The 26,769-nt window shown below is 44.8% G+C and overlaps 1 protein-coding gene and 1 long non-coding RNA gene across 6 annotated transcripts; one reads left to right on the top strand and one right to left on the bottom strand.

The window, feature by feature from the left end:
- Positions 1 to 2,296: 2,296 nt before the first annotated feature.
- On the bottom strand, positions 2,297 to 24,933 carry PKD2L1 (polycystin 2 like 1, transient receptor potential cation channel). Of its 5 annotated transcripts, none has more exons than XM_064430659.1 (20): positions 24,737 to 24,933; positions 22,745 to 22,828; positions 21,584 to 21,960; positions 21,157 to 21,329; positions 20,640 to 20,794; positions 18,755 to 19,109; positions 14,904 to 15,017; positions 13,425 to 13,552; positions 12,027 to 12,283; positions 11,016 to 11,240; positions 10,407 to 10,635; positions 9,863 to 10,033; positions 8,973 to 9,154; positions 7,874 to 7,994; positions 7,196 to 7,294; positions 6,346 to 6,467; positions 5,921 to 6,038; positions 5,556 to 5,692; positions 4,634 to 4,781; positions 2,297 to 3,625 (listed from the first exon to the last, which is right to left on the bottom strand). In XM_064430659.1, exons 4-20 carry the CDS (start codon positions 21,161 to 21,163, stop codon positions 3,440 to 3,442), a joined length of 2,754 nt encoding a protein of 917 aa, XP_064286729.1. In that variant the 5' UTR covers positions 21,164 to 21,329; positions 21,584 to 21,960; positions 22,745 to 22,828; positions 24,737 to 24,933; the 3' UTR covers positions 2,297 to 3,439. The 5 variants fall into 5 exon arrangements, with proteins under 5 accessions (XP_064286729.1, XP_064286727.1, XP_064286728.1 ...); XM_064430657.1 differs by having other exon boundaries at positions 21,157 to 21,300; positions 22,755 to 22,828; XM_064430658.1 differs by having other exon boundaries at positions 21,157 to 21,289; positions 22,755 to 22,828.
- On the top strand, positions 3,557 to 14,934 carry LOC135306535 (uncharacterized). The gene is made up of 3 exons (XR_010367338.1): positions 3,557 to 3,704; positions 13,653 to 13,958; positions 14,050 to 14,934. It is a non-coding gene; the product is annotated as an uncharacterized LOC135306535 (long non-coding RNA).
- Positions 24,934 to 26,769: the final 1,836 nt, after the last annotated feature.

The following is a 26,769-nucleotide window of genomic DNA, read 5'->3' as shown; positions in this document are numbered from 1 at the left end:
AGCATGGCTGGCTGGCAATGAGCTACGCCTGGCATTTGCCACATCTGAGAAAGGGCCATAAGCGCTAAAATGTGCCACGTCTCCCCAAAAACCGGCACATTCCCGTTATCATATCCCTTAACCTCTGAGCCCGGGGATGGGGACCTGGCACTCACTGAAATTCCTTCTACTTCTACTGCTCTCACACTGCCAGGCTCCTTGCTCTCACATTTAGAGATCCGGAATTAGGGTTTGTGTGACCAGCAAAAGGATGGCACATCATCTGGGCTTGTGGTCAGCAACGTCATCAGGTGCTGGCTACTCCCCTCTCTTTTACAATAGTTGCTGATAAACTCTGAATACTGATAGCTGTTCCCTGATGTTGCTCTTTTCTTTGTAAGGACTCCTCCTAGGGCGTGTCTGTAAAACATACAAGGGCAGGGCAGCCGCCAGCTAAGAACCTTCGGTGCTAAAGACTGACCAGTGAGCAGCAGCTCCAAGCTAATAATAGCACTCACTAAGAGCTTCTCACAAGACTGAGAAAAAAACCTGTACAAACCCTTTTTACAGGTTTTACAGGGAGAATTATAACCTGCCTGAGATAGATAATGCTTACAACAAGTACTGAAGCATCAGGGTCTGGTATCATAAATTACCTGTTGGAATCCATGGATTCCGCCTCTGCCTTTTCTCTGTCGCCACGAAGGGAATGTTTCTGTATCCCAGTTTCTCACAGTAAAGCCAATGACAGATTTGTTTCTGTCCATTGAAAACGGAAGAGAAGGGGCTGTAGGTGCAGAGGGTTTGAGTAGTGCTGACTGACATCTACTGGTACACCGAAACAGGCTGATAAGGTAACTAGAAGCTTGGCTGTATTTGCATTTGTGGGGTCAGGGGATTTATGTGTTCCTTTTCAACACGAAAAGTTAGGCTTGCTCATTGTTAAGACTATTGGCATCATGTTCTTGGAGAGACACGACCAGGAGCTCTCCGTGCTCATGGCCACGGCTGGTTGGGGCTGCTTATTGCCAATGCCTGAGCCTCCTCTCAGACATCACTGCCATGCCCTTCCCTGCACACATCCACAAATCTCTCTCTGCCTCGCTTGTACTTTGGAATCATGGCTAGGACACCTCTTCCTTCCCCCTTGGCTCTGAACCAGGAGCACACACAGCACCTGCCACAGTGGGCCTCAGACTACATCCACTGCTAGTGCCAACATAAATAACAGTGATAACTGCTGATATCTCTTCGAAGCGCTTCATGCTTTTCCAAACCTCTTCCCAAAGATTTTAACCACTTCAAGGCACAGCTGGCACAGTGCAGTTTGGAAGGCTACCCTCTACAATTGAAACAAAACACAATCACGCACCTTTTTTTGAGGAACAAATACTTTACTTTAGCCATCAGACATGTATAATCTAAGTAATATCAGCTCCTGATGGGAGGTCTGACCACACATATTTGAAAAGAAAAGCTGGATGAACTTACCATTTGGTGTATTGATGTTATAATTCAACCAGCTTGAAAACACAATTGACAATTGCACAAAAGCAAATACTGGGGACAAGTAAGTTCCCTGCCTGCTCTAGGACACATCATATACATGACAGCATGGACAAAGAACAGACAAGGCACAGTGACATAAAAATGTACAAGAAATATGAGATTAATGCAGGCACATGCCAGTAACAGAGGCTGTTTTACACTGAGAAGCACTAGCACTACAAAAATCACCACAGGGAGAAGTGGTCTTTCTGCCAGGAAGGGAGAAAAGAGCTGACCTGGGAGACCACTATAGCCTGCAGTTCTTGTCTGATCACAGCCAGAGCTGGTTTAGGGCTCCTCAGCAGGGCAGGCTGACTGCTGTCCCCCAGGTGCCAGGCTGTCCTTGCCAGAGAGAAAGGGACAGCTCTGGCAAGCTGGGACTGTCATTCAACTACAAGGGCCAGTCAGGAGCTGTGAGAAGGAGCTTATTGCCCAGCCCACAGGGAGCTTAGATTTCAAACAGGAGCTGTGGAGGCAGGAACTGCAGGGTCTCATGACTCATTTCCCATCATCAGCTGGTCCTGCTGTTGGGAACAAGACTTACCTGTGAGATATTACCATGGTTCTTCACTCCCACTGTCTTGTGGCTGTGGCAGCCCTGAAACCTGGGCCATCTGAGGACAGGGCTCATCCTGAGGTCCTTCAGGCATTGTCAAAGAGGCTTTCCCCAGAATGCAGTGACACACCCATCTTAAAAAAGGTGGCAATACAAGATGCCCCTCCACAAGGTCCCCACTAAACCTGTCACTGCACAGCACACTAAACAGTGTAGCACTAATGAGAGCTGTTAGCAGTGGTCTGGTACAGCTCATGTTTCTATTGGCTTTAAGCCTATGGAGCCTATTTGAGGTTAACTATTCAGAATATCAGTCATTAAGGTATTTGAAATATATTTACAATGGCCCTGTAATAGCAGTAATAGCCTGCACAAATTACAAGGAAAGAGAAGTCTCAGCAAACACAAAAATGCTTGGAAAAGAAGTATTTTGCATGTGGTAAAAAACTGACACTCATCTGATTTTTACAATATTCTTCAACACGAATGGTGTCAGCACCCAAAACTGCAAATTTGTTTCCTTGACAAAAACAAGAGGCATCAAACTTCATAAATGGGGTGCTAGTTTGCAAGGTGCAAGAACCTTGAGATGCAATTTAAGGAGTGTGAAAATAAATGACAGATTTCTTTGTGTCAACAACTATGTTAGAAATCATATAACCAGAAGTTTGTTCCCTAACACTCAGACCTAGGACTTCACCAACTGCTTCTCATTTCAGAATATTTCAAACCTTCTCCAATTACACTGGTGTCAACTCTTATTGCAGTTATCCAGAGTTAAGTACTAGTAACCTCTTTCCTCAACACCTGAATCTAAGGTACAGAGGGTTACCAAGGTAATCTGGAAACAAACTACAACAGAACAAAACTGGCTGTAGCCAAGTAGAAACAACTACATTTCTTCTTCCCATTTCACACTGGTGATTATATTCTGCTTTCTTTACACGACAGCCATATCTTTCTCCTGCAGACCATCATGTGTTGGGAACAAGTTGCAATATGCCTATCTGGACACAAACGGTCAGAGTTCTGGGGTCCCTACTTTTTGGGGAAGGTTAGATAAAAAATGTTGGGCCGGCCTCTTCAGAGGCAGAAACCTAATACATCACCTAGTGCCAAATTTCACCTCTTCCTGAGATATGGGTACAGGGGAGAAGGTGAAGGGGGACAACTGACATGATACATCATTACATTGGAGAAAAACATCCCTGATTTTTCACATTAAGAATTGCTGGCAACAGTGGTGTCTGTGTCCAGCTCTCTGCATTATCCTAATAGTAGGGGGAAAATTGACAGTGACTTGGTACCATGGCAGCCAGACTGGGAGCACTGCTATAGAAGTGCACTTTAGACTGGCTAGAGGTTCTTGGGCACCTGAGACCCCAGCACACTTGACTTGGGCAAGATGTGATAGACCCCATTTTGGGAAGAGTTGCCACTCAGGTTGTTTCTCTGTATGTGTTCCATCCCCCAACTTTCTGCTTCTTTTCCCAGCTGGTCTAGGCTCTGGGAATGCAGCTCTTCCTGACTGGCTTCTTTCTCCTGTGAACAAGAAGAAAGTGTGACCTGCAATGTCAGCAAGCTACCAAGAAGTCTAGCAACACTCTAGGAGAGAGGCAAGGTGTGCACGGTACTAAAACATCTTCCCACTTTCTCTCAGAAATTAGAACAAGCCTGCCTGTCTATTAAAGATCCAATACACTGCTGCGATACATTGATGAATGCACATTCAAGCTTTAGACAAACAAGGAGAGATTCATCCCTTTTCCTCCTTTATGAGCACCTTCACCGAAATTCTGTGGCACAGCAAATCTGCAAACAAACACTTGCATAAGATTTTGGGCATGTTCACATGAGTAGGACCTCCCAAAACACTCTTTCAGATGTGAAGTCATTTTGCATGACTACTCTGCAAAAGGGAGACTTCTTTCTGATCTGCTATGTCACTTTGTCTGTTTGTCTATTCTCATTATTGAAGCCACAAAACCATGGAGTAGTGACATGGCTCCCACATGCCTTGCTGCCTTTGACTTTAAAGCTGGAGATCCAAAATACACTGGTTGACTCATATGGGCACTCTTTGGCAAAAGTCACAATTTGGCAGTGATAGGTTATAAGCACACAGTTGGCCAATCTTCCACCACACGTGTGATAAATAATCCACAGGCAAGATGTTAAGATCACAGTCCACGACAGCCATGAGCTGCTCTTGCTGGAAAGGACAGTTTGATCATTTAATATCTGAGGATGAAGAGCTAGAAAGCAACTGACGACAGGCAAATTTTATCCACTGCCACAGGGCTGAGGCTGGCCTCAAAGGAGCCAGAAGGTGTGTTGAAAGGTATTAGAGTTAACTGAGGAGACATCAAAACAAGAGGGTTTATGTCATTTTACTTAAACAGAAAAGGATTGATCATACACCCTGCCCAAGCATTTTTATCTTGAGTCAGTGAAGATTGGAAAAGCAAAGATGATACCAGGCCCTTTCTCCCAGCAGAGCTAGTCACCCAATCTGAAGCTGGTCCAAATGCATGGTGGAGGGCTACCAACCTTGCTAACATCACCCAGTGGTTTGCCCAACAGATCCTTCCTCTTCAGCTCTTTTCTTTCTGGCACATTGAGCTTGTTCACCACTTCATCAATCTTGGAGCCAATGCTGTTTATGGACTGTTCCAGCTGCAGCACACGATGCAGGAGGCTGAGGGAGATATGGAGAGCATTTGTAAGCTTTTTCTTGTGATTAGTAAAGGGATTTGCTGCAGACATCTCCCAGAGACCTCAAATAGAAGTGAATGCTCCCAGATCACTGATTATGTCACCTACTGGTGACATAACTCCCTGCTACACTGTGTTTTCATCTGTAATCAGTGGTTCTGCTCAGGATGGATCCCAGCCTAGACACAGCATAATTCCATTATTAAATATTGCACCTGCCTCTCCTTTGATATGGCCCTATGTGGTTTGCTCAGTGTTTCTCAGTAGCAGAATCAAGATATACTGATTCACTGTGCTGTGTTTATCCTGTGCTCCTCCTATGGAAGAAATAGCCAAGTGTTATTCTTGGACCTGAAGGATAAAGGCCAACTAGGCTATAAATCAAGGATATTTATTGCTACAAGACCTTCTGTAAAGGTATCAGCTTTCCCTGGCCCAGTTATTTGGGCCACCTCTGACCTGAAACATGACAGCATATTGCCTCTTGAATAACCTCTGCAGATGATAGCTGCAGAGGTTATTCAAGAGCAGAAAGCAAAATTTCTTAACTCAATCTTTTACAGGAACAAGTAAACTACCTTACTAGAACAGTCCCAGTTATCTCCTGAGCTGTTTATTTACACATGTGCAAGATAAAAGGGACAAGTCTTACTGAAACTGCTCAGCACCACTGTAAAGAGTTACATCAGAGAAGGAAGCAGCGGAAATTGGACCCCTCATTTGCAGGGTGTTTAAACTACTGACAGCACAAACATACACTTGGAACTCTTCTTTGGAGACCCAGGTGGCCTTATTGGTGTGGTTATTCCTTGCTTCCATGTAGGTCAGATTCTCATCGGGGTTGTTGTCACCATAGGATTTCCCCAGATTTTCAATCTCTGTATTCAGAGCAACCTGGAAAACAAAACCTCCTGCAAATATGGATACTAACTCTGTGGCTGCCTTTACTGTCAATGACACAGGGCTTCACAGGCAACAATACACTCAGCTGCATGCAGGTAGAGTTGGAACTATATTTTAGTTGCCTTCTTATATATACCACAAACCCAAGGATTCCTGAGGCCACTTTGCAGTGATGTCTACCAAACAGAAGATTTTTTTTTCCTTGCCCCTTTTTTTTACCCTTTTTGCCTCTAGGTCACGCTTCATCTGCTGTTGCTCCTCTTCATCAAGGATGTAGTTGCCATCTTTGTCAAAGCTGGAGAAAGCTGCTGTAATCTCATGGTCTGCATGGCCCAGTCTGCAAAAGAATAGAAAGAGAAAGCTCAAAGCATAGAATTATACTGTTAAGCTGTAACAGAGTGGGAATTCTGAAATCAGTGTATTGTTTCCTCCTGCCAGTGATAAAACTAAACATTCCAAATGGGCAAGAAATAGTTACACAAACCTATTTAGAACAGGAAATTTTTTTAAATTATCTTTCCTCAAATATTTAATCTTAAATTGCCCAGATCTGAGCTAATTGCTCTCACCTTGAAAAGCAGAAAATTTAAATTACTGTATTACTAAGAGAAAAAACTAAGTGGACGTCCCTCAAACTGACTCACTCCTTCAAGCTGTTCTTGAAGTCTTCAAAGTCTAGTTGTTTCCTTCCATTCTGCAGGGCTTTCTGCACATCAGAAATCCTCTCCTTTTTCAGCTTCAGCCTCGTAAGTGTCCGGTTGTAGCTCTGTGACCGAAGGTACAGACACAGAATCATGTACACAGAGCAGTGAAAAGTAGAGCAGAGTGGGCAGTGTGATACAGGGAGTATATGCTAAGTAATAGCAGGAGTTTTCAAGATTTCCACAGGCAAAAAATAAAGCACTGCTCTATGAACCTCATCTCTAAACTAGAATCGCGCCTCCAGAGTGACACTAACATGCTAACCCTCTGCTTTTCTCACCCCAGTTCTTCCTTTATCTGATTTCCCAACACATCAGCTGTTTAAGATAATGTCTCAAATACTGTTTCTTGTAGAATAATGGTCCCATAGCAGAATTGTGACCTTCCAGGAACTCTTCTGTAATTTGTCCATGGGAAAGACAGATTTAACCTGCTAGAATTGTGCCACTGTAACAGGCTCAACTTAGCACAGCAGGATGTGCCATGTTATTGATCAATGTCCATTTTATGAAGGACTGAAAGAGCTTTGTCTACAGACCATACTGGGAAGAAAAGTCTCTCAGAAACACTACATCAAGTAACAAGATTCACCCAACACCATCTTCCCATTGCCAAAGGGTCTGTCAGCTTGATTTATCCCAGAAAGGAATTGTGACTCTGGTGCTCACAAAGTAAGGGGATCTGGAGATGGCAACCACTGTTTCTCTCTAGTAAATTCCACTTAGGTCAGGGACTTCCAAAAATTGCTTCATGATTTAGCTAGAAAGTAGCACAGCTTTCACCATTCATCACCTGCTTCAAGATGTCAGAGAGCTGCAGCTCATCCTTCTGGCTCGAAAGCTCCTCCTTGACTTCGGAGTAGGTGTCATTGATGATGGCCAGAAACATGTTCTAGGAAAAGGGGAAGAAGTGAGATGGGTATGCGTGAGACATCCTGCTTGCTCCAGCAGCTGAAGCAGCAAGAAGCAGGCACAGATGAGCAAGACTTAGTTAAACAAGGAATTGTTTCCCTATGGGATATCTCTTGGGCAAATTAAAGAGGGTCAAGAAAAGGCCTACTTCAGCCACACCATGTTTTCTAAAGTGTTTGAAGTTAAAGCAGTGGCTGAAAGTACAATTGTTCCCACCTCAAATACTACCTTTGGTAGCTTCTCTTGCAAAATCTTAGGTTACATATGGACTCCTGACACTGCGTGTTTAAGCTGATTATTATGACCATCCCTCTGCATCCATTGCCTAGGAAGGCAATAAGTTTCAGTCTTCACCTTAACAGATGTAGGCCCTTAATCAGCCTAATAATCAACTTCCCAATTGTAGTAACACACTTTGCCTACTGTGCTTTATATGCACTGCAAAGCTATTGTAACTGAAACTCCTTTTCTAAGCATTTGCACCTAACCCAGGGATTGTCAGGAGGGGTCTTTCAAACACTGCTTTCAATACAGGGACGAGGAGGACTTTGTTGCTTACCAGAAGCACAAAGAAAACAAAGAACACATAGGTGACAAAGTAAAGAGGCCCAAGGACCCTGTTGGCATTGTCAATGGAATTGTAGTCAAAATCACCAAGAATGATCCGAAACTGGGTGAAACTGGGGGAAAGAAAGAGCACAGGGTCACACAAAGGCACACACAAACAGTCCTGAGGTGAACCTGAACCTCCCTGCAGCCCAGATGGGCACAGGCACAAACTACAGCAGGGTCTAAGACACTCCAGAGTGGCAAGTTAAATACATCCATAGTATTTCAGGGGTGAGGCAAGCTGATCTGGTTACAGCAAGAGGAACTAAAATGTGGTTTCCACACAAATTCAGGTTATCCAGAGTGTGTTTTGGTATAAGTAGGAGTGAAAAACAAAACAACCTCAATTTTCCCTGATTAAAGGCATTTGACTCAAAGTCATCTCTTGCAAGAGAGTTTGTGAGACTCTGGAGGGATATTAGAACTGGATAGTGCTCTTCAACCTTTTGTAGTTCATAGCCCCTGTAATGATGGACATTTAAGTGTATTGATCCTAAGCTTCCTTATCTCTGTTTTCTCTTGTGGACTCTTCAAAGGCAGGACCTGGATGCCCAGAGGTCTGTGGAACATAAACTGAAAACCATTCCTGTAGCAGATACCTCTGTTAACATCACACATTACTTGAGCAGGCCTATGGACTGCAGGATTGTCTGAGATGGGATTTTGACTCACTTCCCCAACACTCCCTTCCATGTGTGCTCATCCACCCACTGGTCATCCTCCATTTCAGATATATTGATCAGTATCTGTGGGACTTCCATGGAAATAGATATCCTTACCAATATCCACCATATCTCTTGTCCTTACTGATAAACATCAGACAAACAGAAATCTGTCTGTAGCCCTCAGTTTTCTTATTGCATTCTTTTGTCCATGAAGAGGTCACAGCCAGAAAGCTGTGAGCAACTTATTAACTATTGGGGCTTTATTACAATGAGATACAACAAGTGTCTGATTGTCATTGAGATTTGCAACTGGGGGAAGAGTGGAAAGCAGTTAAAGTTATTTTGATAAAATTATGGAAACCTGGTAGTAACTTACACACTTACATGCATTTAACAAAGGTACTGAAGTTTTCCACTTGTGTCCCAAAAAGAAGGTAACCCAGCTGGGCATAGGCAAAGAAGACAATGAAGAACATAATGGCAAAGCCCAGGATGTCCTTGGCACAACGTGCCAGCGTGGAGGAGAGCTGGGTCATGGTTTTGTTAAAGCTAATGTACTTGAATATCTGCAGGATGGAAGAACGGGGACAAAGTTAGGCCAAACTATCAGCTAGGTCAGTCTCTCTCATGTACACACATGCTTACTAAGACAAGAGGTTCACTACAGCACCAAAGTACTGAAGAGAAAGGTGGCTAGGGAATGGTGGCTTAGTCTGCAGGACATTTATCCCAGGTGTGCCACCATCCTTCTCTGGGTTCATAAACAATGACTTTGTTTCTTTTGTCAAATGAAAATATAAACAGGAACTGCTAGAAGCACAAATCTCTTAAGGCTGAGGAGGAGCCCTTGGGTGGCTTTCTGCCACACCAAGATGCTTCAGTTGAAATGCAAAGTCCATGTTAACAGATGAGTCATTTCCAGCTCTTGAGTGACCATCATGAAAAAAAACATGGTTTGCAGATTGTCCTCAAGAATACCAAAACAGTATAGGATGGAGCAAGTTACATGGTGCTCAGCATTTTCTATAACCACTTTTACACCACAGTATCTGAGCTCATATCCCTGACTGTTACCTCTAAATAACTGACCTCAGAATGAAGGGTGAAAAGTTGCCCAGATTTACTGCAAAACAGAGCATGTGACTTTGAGGAAAATTCTCTGTTCTACAGCTGTTACACTCCTTTACTCAGAGGGATGGAAGACACAACCCTGAAGCCATCCAGAAGGAGAGGTCTGACTGGAGACCTGGCACCTCCCAGATCCCCTACAGTACCTTGATCCAGGCAAAAAATAAGTTGACTGCATTCATGTTGTTGTACTGCGTCTGCCAGAATGCCAGGAATTCAAAGTCTGCGTAGGTGTCAGGGTGCTCCAGCAGCTCTCCCAGCAGCCTGTTCACCTCAGTGGTGCGAAAGATGTGAAACCCAATAGCAACAATGGAGAGCTGCAAAGAGGAAGAGGAGTAGTCTGCAGTAATCACTGTTCCTATGCTTTCCATGGAAATCAAAATGTCACAGAACTCATTGCAGTCCCACTTCAGAACTGCAGTCTAGTGGTGGGCTATGAAAATATGGTCTTGATGTGCTGAATGATACCCTGACTTCACAGTCTGTTGGGCATCTCTAAGAAATAATTTTCTCCTAGCAGTTCTTCCAGACACAAGAGCATGGGCCCATTTACTCTGCTGTTCATTGTAGTATTAGAGCAAAACGTGTGCCGGTTGTCCCATCTAGACTAATTTCCACTTTCCTTCATTTATTTTGGCTCTTACACATCTCTGCCATTCCTCCCCCCAAAAAATGTGCCAGGATCCTCACCAGAATGACAACCACATCCAGAATGTTCCAGATGCTGGTGAAGTACTGAAACTTGTGGATACGGAGCTCCAAAGCCTCTTCCACCACATAGTAGAAGATGAAGACACAGAACACGATTTCACAGGCAACAATGAAGAAGTCCCATGTGCTGACATATCGTATAAGCTTCACTGTCCGGATTTGCCAGGAGGGAATGGCACCACCAGTGGCTGGAAACTCAACCACTAACCTTGAAGGGGACAAGGAAACAATTTCAAATTAGGGGATGGAAGCTCAGAGATAATTTTGCGAGGCATCAAACTTGAGCATGAGTTATCCACCAGACCACGAGTGGAAGTGTTGTGTATGTGTTTATGCAGCCATATTTCTGCTGCTTCACTGTCTGTGATAGGAAGGGTGAAAGGTGACAAGAAGTGTGACTGGTTATGTCAGGAAGACCAAGACTTCTCACTAAACCATACAATTTCTACTGACATCGCTCAGTAGTAGTAGGGGGGTGGTCATCACCCCACTGGTGGACCATAATAAAATATTTACATTTTAAGCAACACATTGAGGCATTGAAGAAGATGCAAAAGGCTAAAGAATTTTCATCAGGACTCAGCTTACCTCAGAACACAGAATAGATTGATATTTGCATTATACACAGAGAAATCAATAAAGACAACTCGTGTTCCCCGATCCAGCCACAGTTTCTCCTTCAAGACCTGCAGGGCTTCAGCACTCTCTTCTCTGGTCATCTTGAGGTCTATGTAGTATCCTCCCCCACTGTAACTGGTTAGTCTTCCCCAGTGAGATGAACCACCCAGCTCCTCCTCAGAATGGTACCTCCACCTGCAACAGACAAGGCACAAAGAAAGGCTTCAGCTGCACAGGCTTGAATATGGCCTTGTGCCCTGGAAAAATTATATCTTCAAGGGGCAGAGCAGTTTTCAATGGAAGATCCTGCACAATACTGGTAACTATTTTGGTTAGTTTTCTGGTTTAGTGCTTCCCAGCAGTGACACAACATGATTTGCAATACTATGGAGGGAAAATGCTGAGGTTTGTTTGCTATATCAGTCTTGTTTTTATGGATTTACTCTATTACCCTCTACCACATCACACACAACCATTTGCTTAGAATACTCTTGTACTAGTATTTCCTAATGAATAATAGCTTCTCATTCATGGATCAAGATTCATGCAGTCAGCAAAGATATTAAACTGCAGCTACCTCACATAGAGAAACAGGTTGTTCAGATGAAAGGGATGCACCCACTTTTCTCTGGCTCCTGAAATCCCAGAGGAAAGCAAATAGTAACTTGCCAGCTAAATGCCAGATTGCCATTTGATGGATCTGGGCCCAAAGGTCATTATTTATTCTCACTCTCTTTAAAATACACAACAATTTCTTCCTATATTCCCACTCAATTTTTTCCATGGCTTCCCAACATGAAAACTCATTCTGTTGTGTTTCCCCACAAAGAGACACTAGACCTTATTGATAGACAAAAAGGACTTTCTACCTCTTACTGCAAGGGGAATTCCAGCCTTATGTGAGAAACTCACCCCAGCATCCTGCAGCTCAGCAGCTCTTATTTGAGCTAGAAGAGACTAATTTGGATTAGATGTACTTACGCCGTTCCATTGATGAGCCCAAAGGAGACCCTTTCCTCCTTGTCTTCAGAGTATACGTCATAGCAACCTGAGATTTCCTCCTTGAAGTCATCGTGGACCACACAGGAGTTGTTCTTCACCTTGAGTTGCCTCATGCGTGGGACACCCAGCAGCAGGTTCTCGTAGTAGATGTACGACTGGGTGCTGCGCGCCGCCAGGGACTCGTTGTTGTACCACTTTGTCCAGTACAGGTTATCCAGCAGGGGACCTTGTGCATACTGCAAAAGGAGGCAGAGGAGAACAGCTCCTTTGTAGCTCACACATCAGAGGAATTTTCTTTGTCTGGGACTGATGTAGTGAGACCTGACCCACCCCTCTCCGGTCGCCAAGATGGAAAGTAGCAGAAGGTTGTGTTGTGTGTATGTTAAGGAAGACCAGGGCTGGTGGTAGAGGAGGGATGCTGGGCACCAGGGTCATCGTTGGTTTTACAGGCCTGTAATGTGTCTGTGGCACCTTCTGTGCCTCATGAAGAGACAAAAGCCCTACAAGTCTCATTGTCTCTTCTACTTCAGTCAGCACAAGTCTCAAGGAATTGCCTTGGCACAAGTTGTGAATGGTGAAAAGTGCGTGTGCCAGTGTCCTGGAAACAGGGGTGGGGAAACAATAGGGCCATTGTTTGCTGGAGTGTTTTAATACGACAGAAAAAGGCAATTCTAATTGACAAATAACTTCTGGCTGTCAGAGATAAGTGGTTGCAATAACTCAATGGCCTTCACTGAGGCTCTTGTTATTCTTTCACCCATTCTTTGACAGAAATATGTTAGACCCCAGATGTTTGTCCCCTTTATTCTCTTTGAAAAAGTCACTGTAAATTTTAATCCAGCTTCTTCCTAAAGAATCTATAGATTAGACAAGGACAGACGTGAATTACAGGTAGGTTAATTATGATGTTCTCAAAATGCCATGAAAGTGGACATAGGCTATTACTAAGATACCAGCTTGAAGACATTGAACTCTAGGATTCAAAGCCACTTGTGTCACAAGGAAACCTGAAGTAAATCCCTTGGTTTCTCTAGTTCTCTAGGCCAGTACTTCCTATCTGTGCAATGAGCTGATGCCTGTGTCACCAAAATTATTTTGTTATGTCCTGCCTGTTGGACTGGGATATTGGCTCTTCTGGGCACACACAAAACTTAGCATGGCCAGTATTGTGGACACAGTGCTCAGGGATAAACTGTACTTTAAATCAGTTAATGTTTTGCATGCAAATGTTATTGTGACTATTGCTAGTCAAGCTGGCAAAAGCTTGTGGCAACAAAATGTCTTGCTGAAGCCACTAGATAGTACTTCAGAGGGAACTGAATACCCCAGTCCAGCTGAGTTTCAGGGTTCCCTATGGCAGGCCAGATTTGTACTCACCACCCAGAAGTCAGCCATGCTGCCAATGGACTGGAAGGAGACACGACCATCTGTAGAGGTCTGCAGGAAGAGCTCAGACATCACTTTGGTGTAGTAATAGGCATTGGAACTTGTCATTCCATATGTCACTACGAGAACAAGAGGAGGGTCTTTTCTTATACCTGAATATTGGAACCTGATATAACTGGATTTATATATTCACTTTCTATGTACTTTATATTTTCACAGGTAAGCTGAACAAGACACAGGAGAATAAATCTTAGGGCTTTCTGCTTTCTTAGGGATTTCCAAACTTATCTGCTCTGTGTTGCAGAGTTTAAACTGTCAGACTGACTGACTATAAGAATTAAATATTAAGAGAAGACCATTGGAGGATACCATGGAACATTCTGGATAACAGTTTTTGTTCCCAGACAGAATTTCTGAGGGAAATTTTATTTCTCAGAACCAAGTCCATGACCTATATTTTGAATTTCTGATGTGAAGTCATCAAGGCACAAAGACCACCTTATTTTCCCAAGTGAAAAGCTCCAGGTAAGTTTTCATATACCAAGAAACCCCAAGAGGAGCAGACTCTGACTTCCACAAACATGTAGTTTCAACTTTCCACTGCTCTCTCCTTCAGAAAAACATCCATCATGGTGATCACTAAGAACATGTGCTACTCTTGAAAGGACACCAGGAAAATAAAGCACCCGACATTCAAGACACAACCCCCCACACCTCCTGGATGAGTCAGTGTGTGACAACATGTACGTCTGAGCATGACAACGTGTACGTCTGTGTGCGTGTCTTGGTTCTTTAGGAAGAGTGACTGAAGCACTGTCTCCCTGGGCCAGCATGATAGTAACTTAGGGTGGTATTGTCTGTCCATCTCTCCTGCCATAGGGTACATGAAATATAACCCTCTCCACTGTCCCATGCCACAGGTGCTCAGTTGTGATAACGAATGAACCTTTGCAGAACCAAACAGCCATTGTCCTTCTGACACAAAGTCCATATTAGCATTACCATTCAGTACAGGGACACATTACATTCACTCAGGAGCAACAGGGTGAGCTGCCATCTGCTTTATCACCTCAGCCACCCATCCAGTCTCAGAGGGGAAAAGCTCCCTGAATTGTCTTTGCCACCAGGAAGTTTCTAGAGCTGCTCTCTGGGGGTTGAGCATTTGCTGTGAAACTGAGAAAAGTCCTTGGGCAGATGCTCCTAGGACTGTGGAATCAATGGCTAGAACTGATAATGCCAATCAGATAATACTGCTTAAGTCTAACCAACATCAGTTAGCATTGGTCAGTAATTTTACTTCTCTGTGCAGCATCAATTCTGTACGTTAATGACAACTTCTTGCTGCTGTGAGCACCCATACAATAAACACAACATTTACAGCAGTGCAAGGAAGACTAGTAATAAAATCTCACATTATTCCCCTCAGGCTGCACACAGAAATGGGGCCTGTGAGATATGACAGATACTTACAGAGGCAGATGTCCACCAGGAACATAACATAGACCAGCAGCTCTCGCAGGGTGGTCTTCACATACAGCTCCCTGTTTTCAGCTGTGTTCTCTGTCAGCGTAGTGCCCCACAGACCTGTTGGGTATAAAGGGACTGTAGAGTTTTTCATGGCCATTCTCAAGGGCCATGTTCCAAAAAAGTGCTGTTGGGAGTTGAAGTTCTGTGGCTTTTCAAGGCCAAGCCACTTTTCATTTCAAAACTTGACCTATAAAAATTTGCTAAATACCCCTAAGAATAACCATTCCATCATGAATAAAACATTTGTAGCTAACCAACACTGAAATATACTGGCTTTTTATTTTGCTACATCACTATTTAGTTTTATGTTTCTTCTGTTTTCTGTTCATTATAGCCTGATCTTTTCCTGACTGTGTTTCAGCTTAATCTTTGCAGAAGTTCAGTCTTTGTCACAAATGCTCTTGAAACCATAATATTTCATCTCAGTCACCCATGTGCCAACAGGTGACCTTCTGAGAGGTCTTCCATTGCAGAACTGCATCTGGTGTGAGCTTTACAACTATTACTCCTTTTAGTGTGTACTGAACCATTAGGCCCCAAATATTTGTCTCTTGCTTTCCTAAAAACTCTTGCAAGTTTTCTTCTTGGTCATAAAATTCAATCAAATAACCCAACTCAGTATTTTCAGCACAACATTTAGAGCCAAATTATCTTCAGGACATCTAACAATGGAACTTAGCTGAATCCAATACACCAATTGCACCAGCTAAAGATCCTATTTCTTCACACAACTCATTAAATGTCACCAGGGTTGTCAATCAATAAGAGAGAAATGCTTCCTTTAAAAGAAGCCTTGATATTTTGTGTTTAATGAACCACCTAATGCTATTAGCGTATTTGTTTGTTCTTTTTGTAATGGCTTTCTGTTGTGATTTCTGGAATGCTCCTGAAGTTGAAAGGAATAAGAACTTTCAATTGAAAGCCTAGTGATGAAAGCCTTGTCAATAATTGTCATAGTCTTGCTGCTTTCTGCAGCTCCTAGAGAGCTCAGCCCTGATTCCTATCCCCAGTAGGATGGAACAACCATCTTCCTGCAAACCAGGATCAAAGCTGATCAAAGGCCCCGCATTTGAAGTCATCTCTGGCAGATGACAAACTTCTTTTTTGTCTGGAGTAAGCAAAAGTGTTCTAGTGGTCTGTGTGCATTTATCCTGTCATTTTGATAGCACTTTGGCATCTCAAGAGATTAGGGAGTTTTTTTGCACCATGAACTACCATAGGGGCTGTTGCAGCATCTGCCATCACATCTGGGCAGACAAACCTGGACAATCCAGATCAGCAACAGAATTGACAGCCTGGAGATGATCTGGACTAACTCTTGTGGAGGGAAAAGTATCATGTGATCTACAGAAATCTTCACAATGGACTAAAACATGGGGAAAAAAATCTGCCCATCTCTTCAAGTCGCTTTTAAATGACTACCTTCATCCTTAGATATGACTACACCACAATCTTTTAACAAGTTTGTTTGGGGTTTTTCCATGAGCAGGGAATCCCTACTACCTATATGTTTTGAGCAAAAGCACAGACCTTATTTACTTTGAGAACAAAGTGTACTCAGGAACACCTAAATTCAAGGAGACTCAAATGTCCTTGAGAACTTGGTTCAGACTCAAAATGGTACCTGGAGGACCATGAGGCTGCTCCAGTCCTTTCAAACTGCATGCAGTAGTTTCAATACTGTATCAGCTGAGGTTTGTTTTCAGCTATGTCTTTAGGAAACATGCCAGGGAAATCTATCATCTCATACATGAAGCATGTCCCCATCTGTGTCTCCTTTGGCACCACCTACCCCCTTGGGGATGCAGCTATTTTGGACATGACATTTGGAGTAGAAGGACTCAAGGCTAGAAGATATCCAGTCTTCCTTATGGCACCTTGAATGACCATCCAGCACTCACATGGCTGAGCAAATTAAAAATAACAGAATCTAGAAAATAGGCTATGAATGCAATCCATTTATAAGTCTCGCCTTCCTGACAGTAACAAGTGACTGATGAGAGTTACTGGCAACACCTGCATCACCTTCTGAGTGCGCTTTTAAACCAGACTTGTGACCCAGGTGAGTGACTAGGTCACAGTCTCAGGTACAGCTGGAGATCCTCTTCCAAAGGCAGTGGGAAGCTGGGTATCCCTCATCAACCACCATGCACCCAGATACCCAGCAAAGGGTGCCCATGGGCTGGCCATGAACCAGCACAGGTGGCAGGAACCAGGACACAGAGGTGCTTGGACACTGCTTAGAGAGGAACAGTCCTGAGCAGTGGCAGTAGGAGCAGCAGCTACTCGCTACTAACCCAGCACAGTAACTGATGAGGACAACAAAAAGAGGTAAATAATCCAACTATTGCCACTAGCTATGGACATGTAAGCCCAGGAAATGGTTTTTAAGCAAAAAAGCTCTCAAACTCTCATTGACTAACTTATATGTACTACTTTATTTTCCATGTGAGACACCAAGGTGATTAAATGGAGAGGCAATGACAAATGATGAACACCTAGTAAAAGATGCAAAGGAAGGAAGCAAATTCTTCAAGGAAAATGCTCCCACTTCTGCAAGGCTCAAAGACACATTTGCTCTGTCTAGACTGGCCTTTAGATTCCCAGCTTCAGAAAGCTATTTACCTATTTACCACCCTTAGTGTCAGGACACACTGCTGCAACAGTACGAAGAAGAAAATGATGTAGTAACTTGACAGTTACCATCATTTGCATGCTCCAAATTCAACTTTGGCAGCTCAAAAAAGGAAATTTGATGCTAAAGTATGGATATGTTTTTCCATATTAAGTCTCAAACAATGCCTAGAAGAAAGCATTTCAGAATAAGCCAGGTAAATGATACACTACCTAAGAGTAATCCGTAATTAGCTACCAAACCCACTCAGCACTGTTCCTTGGCCAGGAGAAATCTCTAAAGCCTCTGAATTCCATGTAAATTAGTAGTGTCAGACTGTAATGGCAATGACAAAAGCACTGATCATAGAGGGGCTGTGCAATTCAGGACCAAGCTGTGCTGTTGTTCACCCACTCGTACTGTTAGAGGGTATGGCTCTGAGAAAGGCTCTTGCCTTCCAAGTGAGGAAAAAAGACACATTGGCAATAATTTTTTTCTTTATCTTTTCTGTTGTTAAAATATTGGGATTTTATGCCTTCTATGAGAAACTGTTCAAATAATGCCTTTACCCAGGACTGTGTTCTGACAGGAGACTTATCTTGCCCCGAGGGTTTTGTTTGCCTCTGAATAAGCCTATATAGATATTTCATTTCCCTTTGTCTTTTAAACTGGAAAACAACACCACTTTCAGCTATCTTCAAGCAAAACATGATTTGATACATTGCTGTAATCCCCTACATTTCAGTCCTGACCGTGCTAGACTTTCTCTGGTAGATAGGTTTATCAGTTCTTATCTTACTGTAGCACAGGGACCAGTACCATTCTATCTAGAAAACGCACACAGAGACAGAAGAGTCTCACCAGCACAGTGATGGCTCCTGGGGATTCAGAGCACCTAGGCTCTGCCAACAGATTCACTGCATGACCTTGAGCATGAGACCCACTGAGTCTCTTACCTTGCAGTAAAGGACAGACCATGAAGCTATAAGCAAGGCACACAGAACGAGGATGCTCCTTTCAGCTCAGCCAAAGATGATTTCTGGAGTAATGCTACTACATATTGAACAGGTCCGTGGCTACACAGACACTATGAGGTTTCTGAATTCTGCATCCCTTCTCTTCCTCCCCTCACCATTGCTCTGAGGGCTAATAAGTCCCTTCTAATGAGATAGAGATTTACCTCGGATGCCTCTGAAGATGTAGAAGCAGCACTTGAGGAAAGGACTTGTCTTCCCATTCACAGCTTTGCTCTGTTCTTCCTGGTAGGGCAGTGGATCCCCAGCCTCTTCAAAATTCTCATAGGGATTCTCCAGGACAGACTTGGGGTTGTAGATGGTTTGAATTTTCAAGGAGGTAGAGGGAGAGCCATTGTAAACAGGATTGTCCCAAGCTTTCTTCCCCACTGTCTCCAGTTCATGCACCTCTGACACTTTGAAGTGGTTCTCAGCTCTGTTGTTTAGGTGAGACAAATTCATGACTACTCGCTGCCAGCAGAAGTACTTTTTAGTTGGAATTGTGACAATTGCCTGCCCAGACTGGAATTAAAAGTTAGCAGAGAGATAATCAATGCCAAACAGCTTGTCTGCCTCAGCAGCCAGGAGAGGGCACACCAGCAGCTCCCTACAGAGAGTAAGCATCCTCTCTGGCTTTTATATCGGCTCAGCTGGTGACACCGATCAGAGGGGTGGCACTGCCCCTCGCTAGGAACCACCGTCAGCCCTGTCATCCCAGTCGCCCTGGGAGCCCCGGCAAGTCCAGGAGTCCTCCTGTGCTGCAGGAGGCAGTGACAGAGCCAGCTGCCGCCGTGAGCAGAGGAGCTGCAAGGAGCCGGCCCTGGGGATGTCCCGGACCCCGAGAGAGCAGGGGCCGGCCGGCAGCCCCTGCCCGGGCTGCGGGACTCGTCCTTGCAGAGAAGGACGAGGAGCAGGAGCTCCCCGAGCGGAGCGCCCGGGCGGCGCAGCATCCTCCGGCCTGCTGGGTGGAAACGCGGCGGTGAAACGCGGGATGAATGGAGTGGTCCTTTTGGAAACCAGGGCGTGCAATCTCCTGCTTTCGCGGTATTTCCACAAGCCCTGCAGTGCCTGCCAGCTCTGAGGCAAGCCTGATTTAAAAAGAAAGGGGAAAGAAAAAAAAAAAAAAAAAGAGAAACAACAAAAAACACCACCACAAAAAAACCCAAGCAAACAAACAAACAAAAAAAAACAAGCATAAAACCCAAACAAACAAAAAACCTCAAACCAAACAAACAACAAAAAAACCCCAAACCAAACCCTAACAAACAAAACCCCATCAAAATAACAAACAGGCAAAACTGGCAATAACAGTGGCTGGGAGCTGTCTGCATCCACCTTGCCACTGGCCACCAGTGAGAAGTCATGCCAGGCACCACAGGTGCTGCAGGTCTGTGACTGTACCCTAAGGGGTCCCGGAGCTTAATCCCAGGACACCACACTTGTCTCGGTGGTGAGACTATAAAAGAATGTGTAGCCTGAGCCTGGTGCTTCCTCAGGTCTGAATGCATAATTCAGAAGAGGTGCCTCTCCACGGGTACTGAGGGTTGCTCTTTTTCTGGCATTAGCCAAGGAAGCAGCATGTCTCTCACACCTGTAGGCCCAGAAAAGGATGTTTTCTTTGGACTCTGATGTCCATACAGGTGATGTTGCCAAGGCAGCTAGGATATGCAGAGATGTCCCCTAGATGCCACCTAAGATCATGGCACTAAGCAGCTGCTTGAACAACAGTGAGACAAGACCTAACTTGGCACAGGGCACCAAGAGGGCAGCCTTAGTGGCTGGAAAGTCACTGGAAGTCTGGGTTGGATCCTTTGATTGAATTTGGTATTTTTAGGGCCCATTGTGTTTTATTACTCGCTAACCAGATGAAAGCAGTGGCTTGGAATCTGCTGGTTCAATGGATGGGAAGCACTTGCAGAGCTCCCAGGCAGCAGCAGTGCTAAGGAGTGAGGTGAGCCTCACTGAAAGGCCACCTGCCAGAGGCAGCCACCCAGTGCACTCCTGGGACCATACAGCAGATACCCCTGCCCATGCACAAGTAGCACGACTTACGTGTGGAGCTGCTGCTTTGAGGCAATGTGGGGTTTTCTCACAGCTCTTGCTCCCTGTGCCACAGCACATCCCACCCCATCCTTCAGGAGCCAGGTACAGATCTGCCTTCTCAGAGGCTGGGGCACAGAGCAGGTGGTGAAAGGGGTCACGCTGTCCTGTATTGAAAGACCAAGTCACCCACCTAGCTCAGCAGACAGATCACGTCTGTGTCACCTGATTTTGAAGAGCCTAACACAAGGCAGAACCAAGAGCACTCTATAATTAAGGAAACACATGCAACTCTTTACAGGCAGCATGAGGTGACTCAATTTATATTCAATTTATGAAAAGCTCCTTTTCAGCCAGTAAACTTGAATGATAGGAGATGTGTCAGCTGGGGGAGAATGTGATCCAGACTTTAGGACCTCATAGATCACTCTGCTGTGCCCTCTGTGGTGTTTGATGTAAGCCCATGTGGAGCAGCAGTATTTCCTGGCTAAGGAACAGTGTGTGTCTGGTAGCATCTGTGAGCACTTACCTCCCATCCCTTTTCCTTATAGTGCCTTGGGCCTTATTCACCAAACTTTCATTCTTGTGAAAACCAGCCAACAGAATTTCTCTTCTCCATTCTTCTTTTTCCCTTCTTTGTTGAGATCCATTTTTCAGCAGGCCTAGAAGAAACCTTTCAGAGATATCCAGGGAAGACTGTTTCTAAAACCAGAAACCACATGACAACAGGATTCAGCATGTTAGAATAAGACAAAGCACCACAGCCACTGAAGTTTTTCTGTCAGTGTGCCAAGCACACGGACCTTTAAACAATATCCCACACTTAATTCCTTTGTTTAAAAAGAAGAGAGTACCAAAGAGTTCATAAATTCCCCACCCCCTCCAAAAATGCGCTCTCAAACACGGAATTAGAACTACAAAGTGTTTAGATGTCATGGTTAGAAAAAAAGTCCTACCAGTTAACAAGAGCAATCACTTGTTGGGACTGAAGGAAAGTCTGCTCACAGACCCAAGAGGTCAGGCTGTCCAGGAGCTCACCAGCCCCTGCTGAAGTGGCCCTGGTGGGAATGTTTCACCAGCTAGAGGAGATGCTGCGACACCAGCTGCAGACCAACTTTCTGTGCTGAATAGAGCTGGTAGAGGACCAGGACAGAAGTATCCAGCTCTATAACAGAATCAGTTTTGGCACAGATTTTGAACAATACTTTCAGTTTTCTTCCCAGAGTTTAATCAGCATCACTGAGGTTTAAAGTTTTGCAGATGCCTTGTTCTTGAGAAATCTTTTATATAAGTTTAGCAACACACAGTATTCTATAGTCACTCTTCACTGCATCTAAAACAAACAAAGAAAGAGACACAACCATGCATAAACAATTCTATATCCAAGTTCTTGTTTTCTTACTTAGGGTGCTATGTTAATTCTCTTGGCAATAATTCATTTTCAGTGGGTTTTCATCAACACAAGCATTTGGTTCCCACTTCCAGGCAACATAAACAGAGTTAGAGATAGTTGTTATCTCTATGGATTGCATCAGGAATAGGGAAAGGGAAAGTGGTGGTGACAGCACTAATCAACTGTTAAACATCAGAACTAAAAAAACAGACTTCCAAGCACAGTACCTTGGTGTTGAGTAAACTGCTTATGAGACATTTTGAAAAATTTCCCAACACAATATATTAATGTTCATGTGTTTTCATTACTTTTCATCTAAATGAAGTCTTCTCTGTCGATCTCTTTTCTTGCAAACAGGTGGATTTTATCTACATTTTAATAATACTATTCTTATTCTAGTTATGTTCAGAGGCTAGAGAATCCAACCATCCCATGAAAGACTTGTTGAGGAACCAGCACAAAAGGTACTTTCTGCAGACTAAGATATAAGAACTGTTGCAGAAAGCAACCCTACATGTCTCCAATCTGTCAAGATAAATTGGCCTGAGGAGGACAAGGTGAAGAGAGTAACTCTTAGGACATTTTAGCTAAGGACAGATTGAAATTGACCTATAAAAACTTGTTACCACGATGTACAACTTAGCAGTAATTTTCATGAACATCTGTACAAAGACACATTTACTAACGCTTACAGATTTGCCAACACATTGGAGAGCTCTCTTACATTCATGTACCTGTGCAGTGGCCTTCAGTGGGGACTTCACTGGCTGGCTGCAAATTCACAGGGACTGTGCATGTGCAACTCCATCTGAGCAGAAAGAAGCAGGTTTAGGATGAAGTTATCAGGTCTTTTACAAGATAATGTTGATTTTTCCTATTTTTTTAGAACACAGAACTAAATACAGTTTTGATGACAAAGAACCTTTACTGTCACTCTGCAGGGTGTTGTTTAGTTGAGACTTCGCTGTGATACGTGCAGCTGTGCAGATCCATGTGTGGGCATGTTAGCACACACACGTGCAGCAGACACGCTCTGTGCTCCTAGGAACTGTCTGGGCCAACTGGCACTGCTGGGAGAAAGTCTGTGTTTGACACACCGTGGGCAGTGATGAACGCCCAGCTGAGCACCACGCCTAAAAATACAGAGGTGCCTCAGGAGGACCAGCTTCAAAACAAAAGGTATTTCTTCCTGTGCAATGAAGCCAGCTCTGGGGTGGCAACCAACCCACAGTTTTCTCCCAGAGGTGACCCACACTTGTCACAAGTCAGGGAGCTTCCATCAAAGGGCTCAAGGAGTCACTTCTCATAAGCTGGGCTGCTGTCAGTACCAGGGTGCTTGGATACAGGCTGCTCTTTTTACCCAGATTTATCACAGCCAGCAAGAAGAAGGACACACACGGTCTGTGTCCCATGGCATATCACAAGCAAACACCTGCCACTGTCCCTACAAAGACAAAGCAGGACTCAGACCAAAGATTTCTTCCCCAATCCAGCTATCTGCCAGATGCAAGAGAGTGTCTGTATAATATCCCTGAGAATACAGCAGGCTGCAAGCGTGCGTTGAATAAGCGTGATAAGAAAGAATGCTGATCCCTTGGTTTTTGGGAAATGTTGGATTAATACATGTTGCATTAACACATTGGGGAAAAAAATAGCAGGATGCATCAGACGTGAGAGATGAGATAGTTTCCATCAGCTTTGTTAACAGAAGCAAGCACAATGGAGAATTACAGTGCTATATCCAGCTTTCTGATGGAATAGCAGAACTCATATAATGGGAGACTCATAAGGGAAGGTCTCTACTGAGGAACTGTCTCCCTTCTCCAGAATTTGTGTGCCTGCTGGTGTTCCCACTTTTAAATGCACCACCACTTTTTAAAGCATTTAATCTCTGAAGCGTAGGTAATGTCTGTGGATTTTTTTCAGTTTATTCACAGTAAATCTTGCACCAAAATATTGTTTGGTTTCATTAGCTATTATTTATATTTCAGTGCTTTTCATCTACTCTTCAGTTACATGCTTATGAGTTTGGTAAAGCACTTAAACTCACTGTTGTGACCACCTAGGGTATACTGGGCAGTTCTTAGCATACAGCTAAAAACTGGCACAGTTTGGAAAAGCTCACTTGGAGCATCACTGATCTTTTCCGCCTTTTTGGAGGAACCCCACGAGGATGGTGTTCAGATCGCTCAGCGATGGCAGTCCAGCCCACCTCAGAGACGGAGAGGTGAAATTCTCCGGCTGAGCGCCGCGGGACGCTGCGAGGCTCCGGGGCAGCTCCGGGGCAGCTCCGCGGGCCGGGCCGGGCCGGGCGGGACCGCCAGGTGGCGGCAGCGCTCCGTCCCGATCCGCCCCGCTCTGTCCCGATCCGCCCCGCTCCGTCCCGATCCGCCCCGCTCTGTCCCGATCCGCCCCGCTCTGTCCCGATCCGCCCCGCTCTGTCCCGATCCGCCCCGCTCCTCTCCGTCCTGCTCTGTCCCGATCCGCCCCGCTCCTCTCCGTCCCGCTCTGTCCCGATCCGCCCCGCTCTGTCCCGATCCGCCCCGCTCTGTCCCGGGCCCCGGGCGCCGCCGCTCCGCGCTCGCTCCGCGCCCCGGGCCTCCGTGCAGCTGGTCCCCCCTGCCGGCACTGCTCCCTCCTCAGACGGCTCTTCTGCCTGGAACCACATTCCCCAGCAGACACAAGCCCTGCAAATCCCAATCCCGCCAGCGCTCACCTTCCATACCACATTGGGCTTGTCCTTTGTCAAACTCAGTCAATTACTGCCTGTCATCCCGCATAACAAGAACAATATGGGCAGAGCCAGCACAGCCTCAACAAGACCCAGCCTGTCCTCGCCAGGACAAAGCAGCAGCAATAGCCTACAAGCAGCAGCCAGGCTTCTTTAAATGCTCAGCAGAGCACTCAGCTATCAACCAATCCCACTGAGGACCAGTGCAGGTGTCTGTGATGAAGGGAGTGCAGTTTATTCCACCTGGGAAAACTTTCTCTTGCTGATTACTGATTCATGCATATTATGCACAAGCTACAGCATCAGTGGCAGACATGCTATGAAGGACATACTGTGGCTATCTGCTGAAAGTTGCCAGGTTCTTTGCAGTTTAATCATTGCATGTTGACTTTAGGAATGCTTCCACCTCTCAGGGCCTCTGGTAGGGGCAGACAATGGTGATATCCCATGTGGAATAATTTAGGGAAAGTCTAAAGGGTGGGGCTGGGGGTATAAAACTGGATTAGCTGTTCAAACATAAACCCTCAGCACTGGTTAACTGTCATGTAACTCACTCCTGGACTGGGAACTCACCCTGCCTGTTCCTGTCATGCCTGGAGCAAACTTTAGCAATGAGAGATACTGAAATCAGGGTCATCCAAGGCAAAACTTCAGGCATCTCTGATACCTGCTGCAGGAGTATCCCTCTCCCCCTCCTCTAGCAGTTGTCAAGTGTCAGCAGTTGACATCTTGATGTTGTTTTTCCCATAGTCTATAGCTAAAGCTCACTTTAACACACGATGAAGAGGAGATACCCTGTTCCCAGGGGTGAAAGAAATGTTTGTGATTCATCCAGCAGCACCAGAAAAAGGGCAGGGTCCCTGCATCTGAAGGCCTGGCACCTCCTGAGATCCAGCTGTGAGCCCCAGGGAGGAAATGCAAAAGAAGGAATCCTGACATTTTTGAAAACCAAGACCGGAATACTCTGGACACTAAAGAGCTGCTCTAGTTTTACGTCATCACATCGTGAGCTCACTCCACTGTTCTGGGGAAAGGTGCTGGCCAAGTGCTGGCTGGAGACCAGAGAAGCAGATTCCTCAGGAGCTGCAAACAGTTCTCTGGTTTTCTGAACCAAATAACTGTTTAGATGAAAATCATTTGTCTGCAGTGAATTATACCCATTCAACCTGCACAGTCCCATGCTGCACAGTACTTATTTTTCTCTCCTTATTCCTCACCATGTAATTCCAAATAATCCCTGACGTTTATATTTTATGGGTAGAAAGACAAGATGGGAAAGACTTAGGTGGCCATTTGAACACCAAGAGTCTGTCATCAGTTTTGGGATTAGGTGCTGCATGTGATTGATATTCAGGGATGAGCCAATCACCTGATTGAGACAATTTTTTAAGGATATACTTGAGTGATTGAGAAAGAGGAGGTGAAGAAGGAGTTGGGGCCAAACCAGTCTCTGGCAGCATTGTGTGTTTGCACATCAGTTAGCTCCTATCTGTGTTCCAGTGCTTTCCAGACTCATTCTATCTCAGCATTCAGGCATGTTAGCTGGGATCCTGGAGTATCTGTGGGGTGCTCTCAGAATATTACAGAAGCTGTGATGAGGTGGGGACATCACTGGGCAGGAGACATTGCAGTCCCTTGATAGGGGTTTGAGAGATACCATCCTGACAGGCACTTATCCCCCAAAGCTGTACAGCTGAGTATCACGCATGAAACCAAAACTTTGCTGCTGCAGGATAGGCAGCAAGTGATTCTGCCTGGATTCTGTCTGTGATATTTTTGCTGTTCAGGGAGGCTCTTTTAAGTTTTAGGGTTGCTAATCTTTACATGCAAGTCCTTTTTCAGAATTGTTATTCCCAGGGCACACCACCGAGTCAGCAGGCTATTTAAAAATCAAAATGGCACAGTGGACAAACAAAGAAAACCCTCAGGCCTTGGGTGTCCCCAGAGCCAAGCAGAACCAGACAGTCACTCCCTGCGTGTGTCCTATGCCACTATTTGTACACCTACAGTTCGCCCTG

The sequence above is a fragment of the Passer domesticus genome, chromosome 8 (assembly GCF_036417665.1).
Source record: "Passer domesticus isolate bPasDom1 chromosome 8, bPasDom1.hap1, whole genome shotgun sequence".
NCBI lineage: Eukaryota > Metazoa > Chordata > Aves > Passeriformes > Passeridae > Passer > Passer domesticus.
The sequence above is the reverse complement of the archived record's forward strand: the minus strand, read 5'-3'. Positions and strand labels throughout refer to the sequence as shown.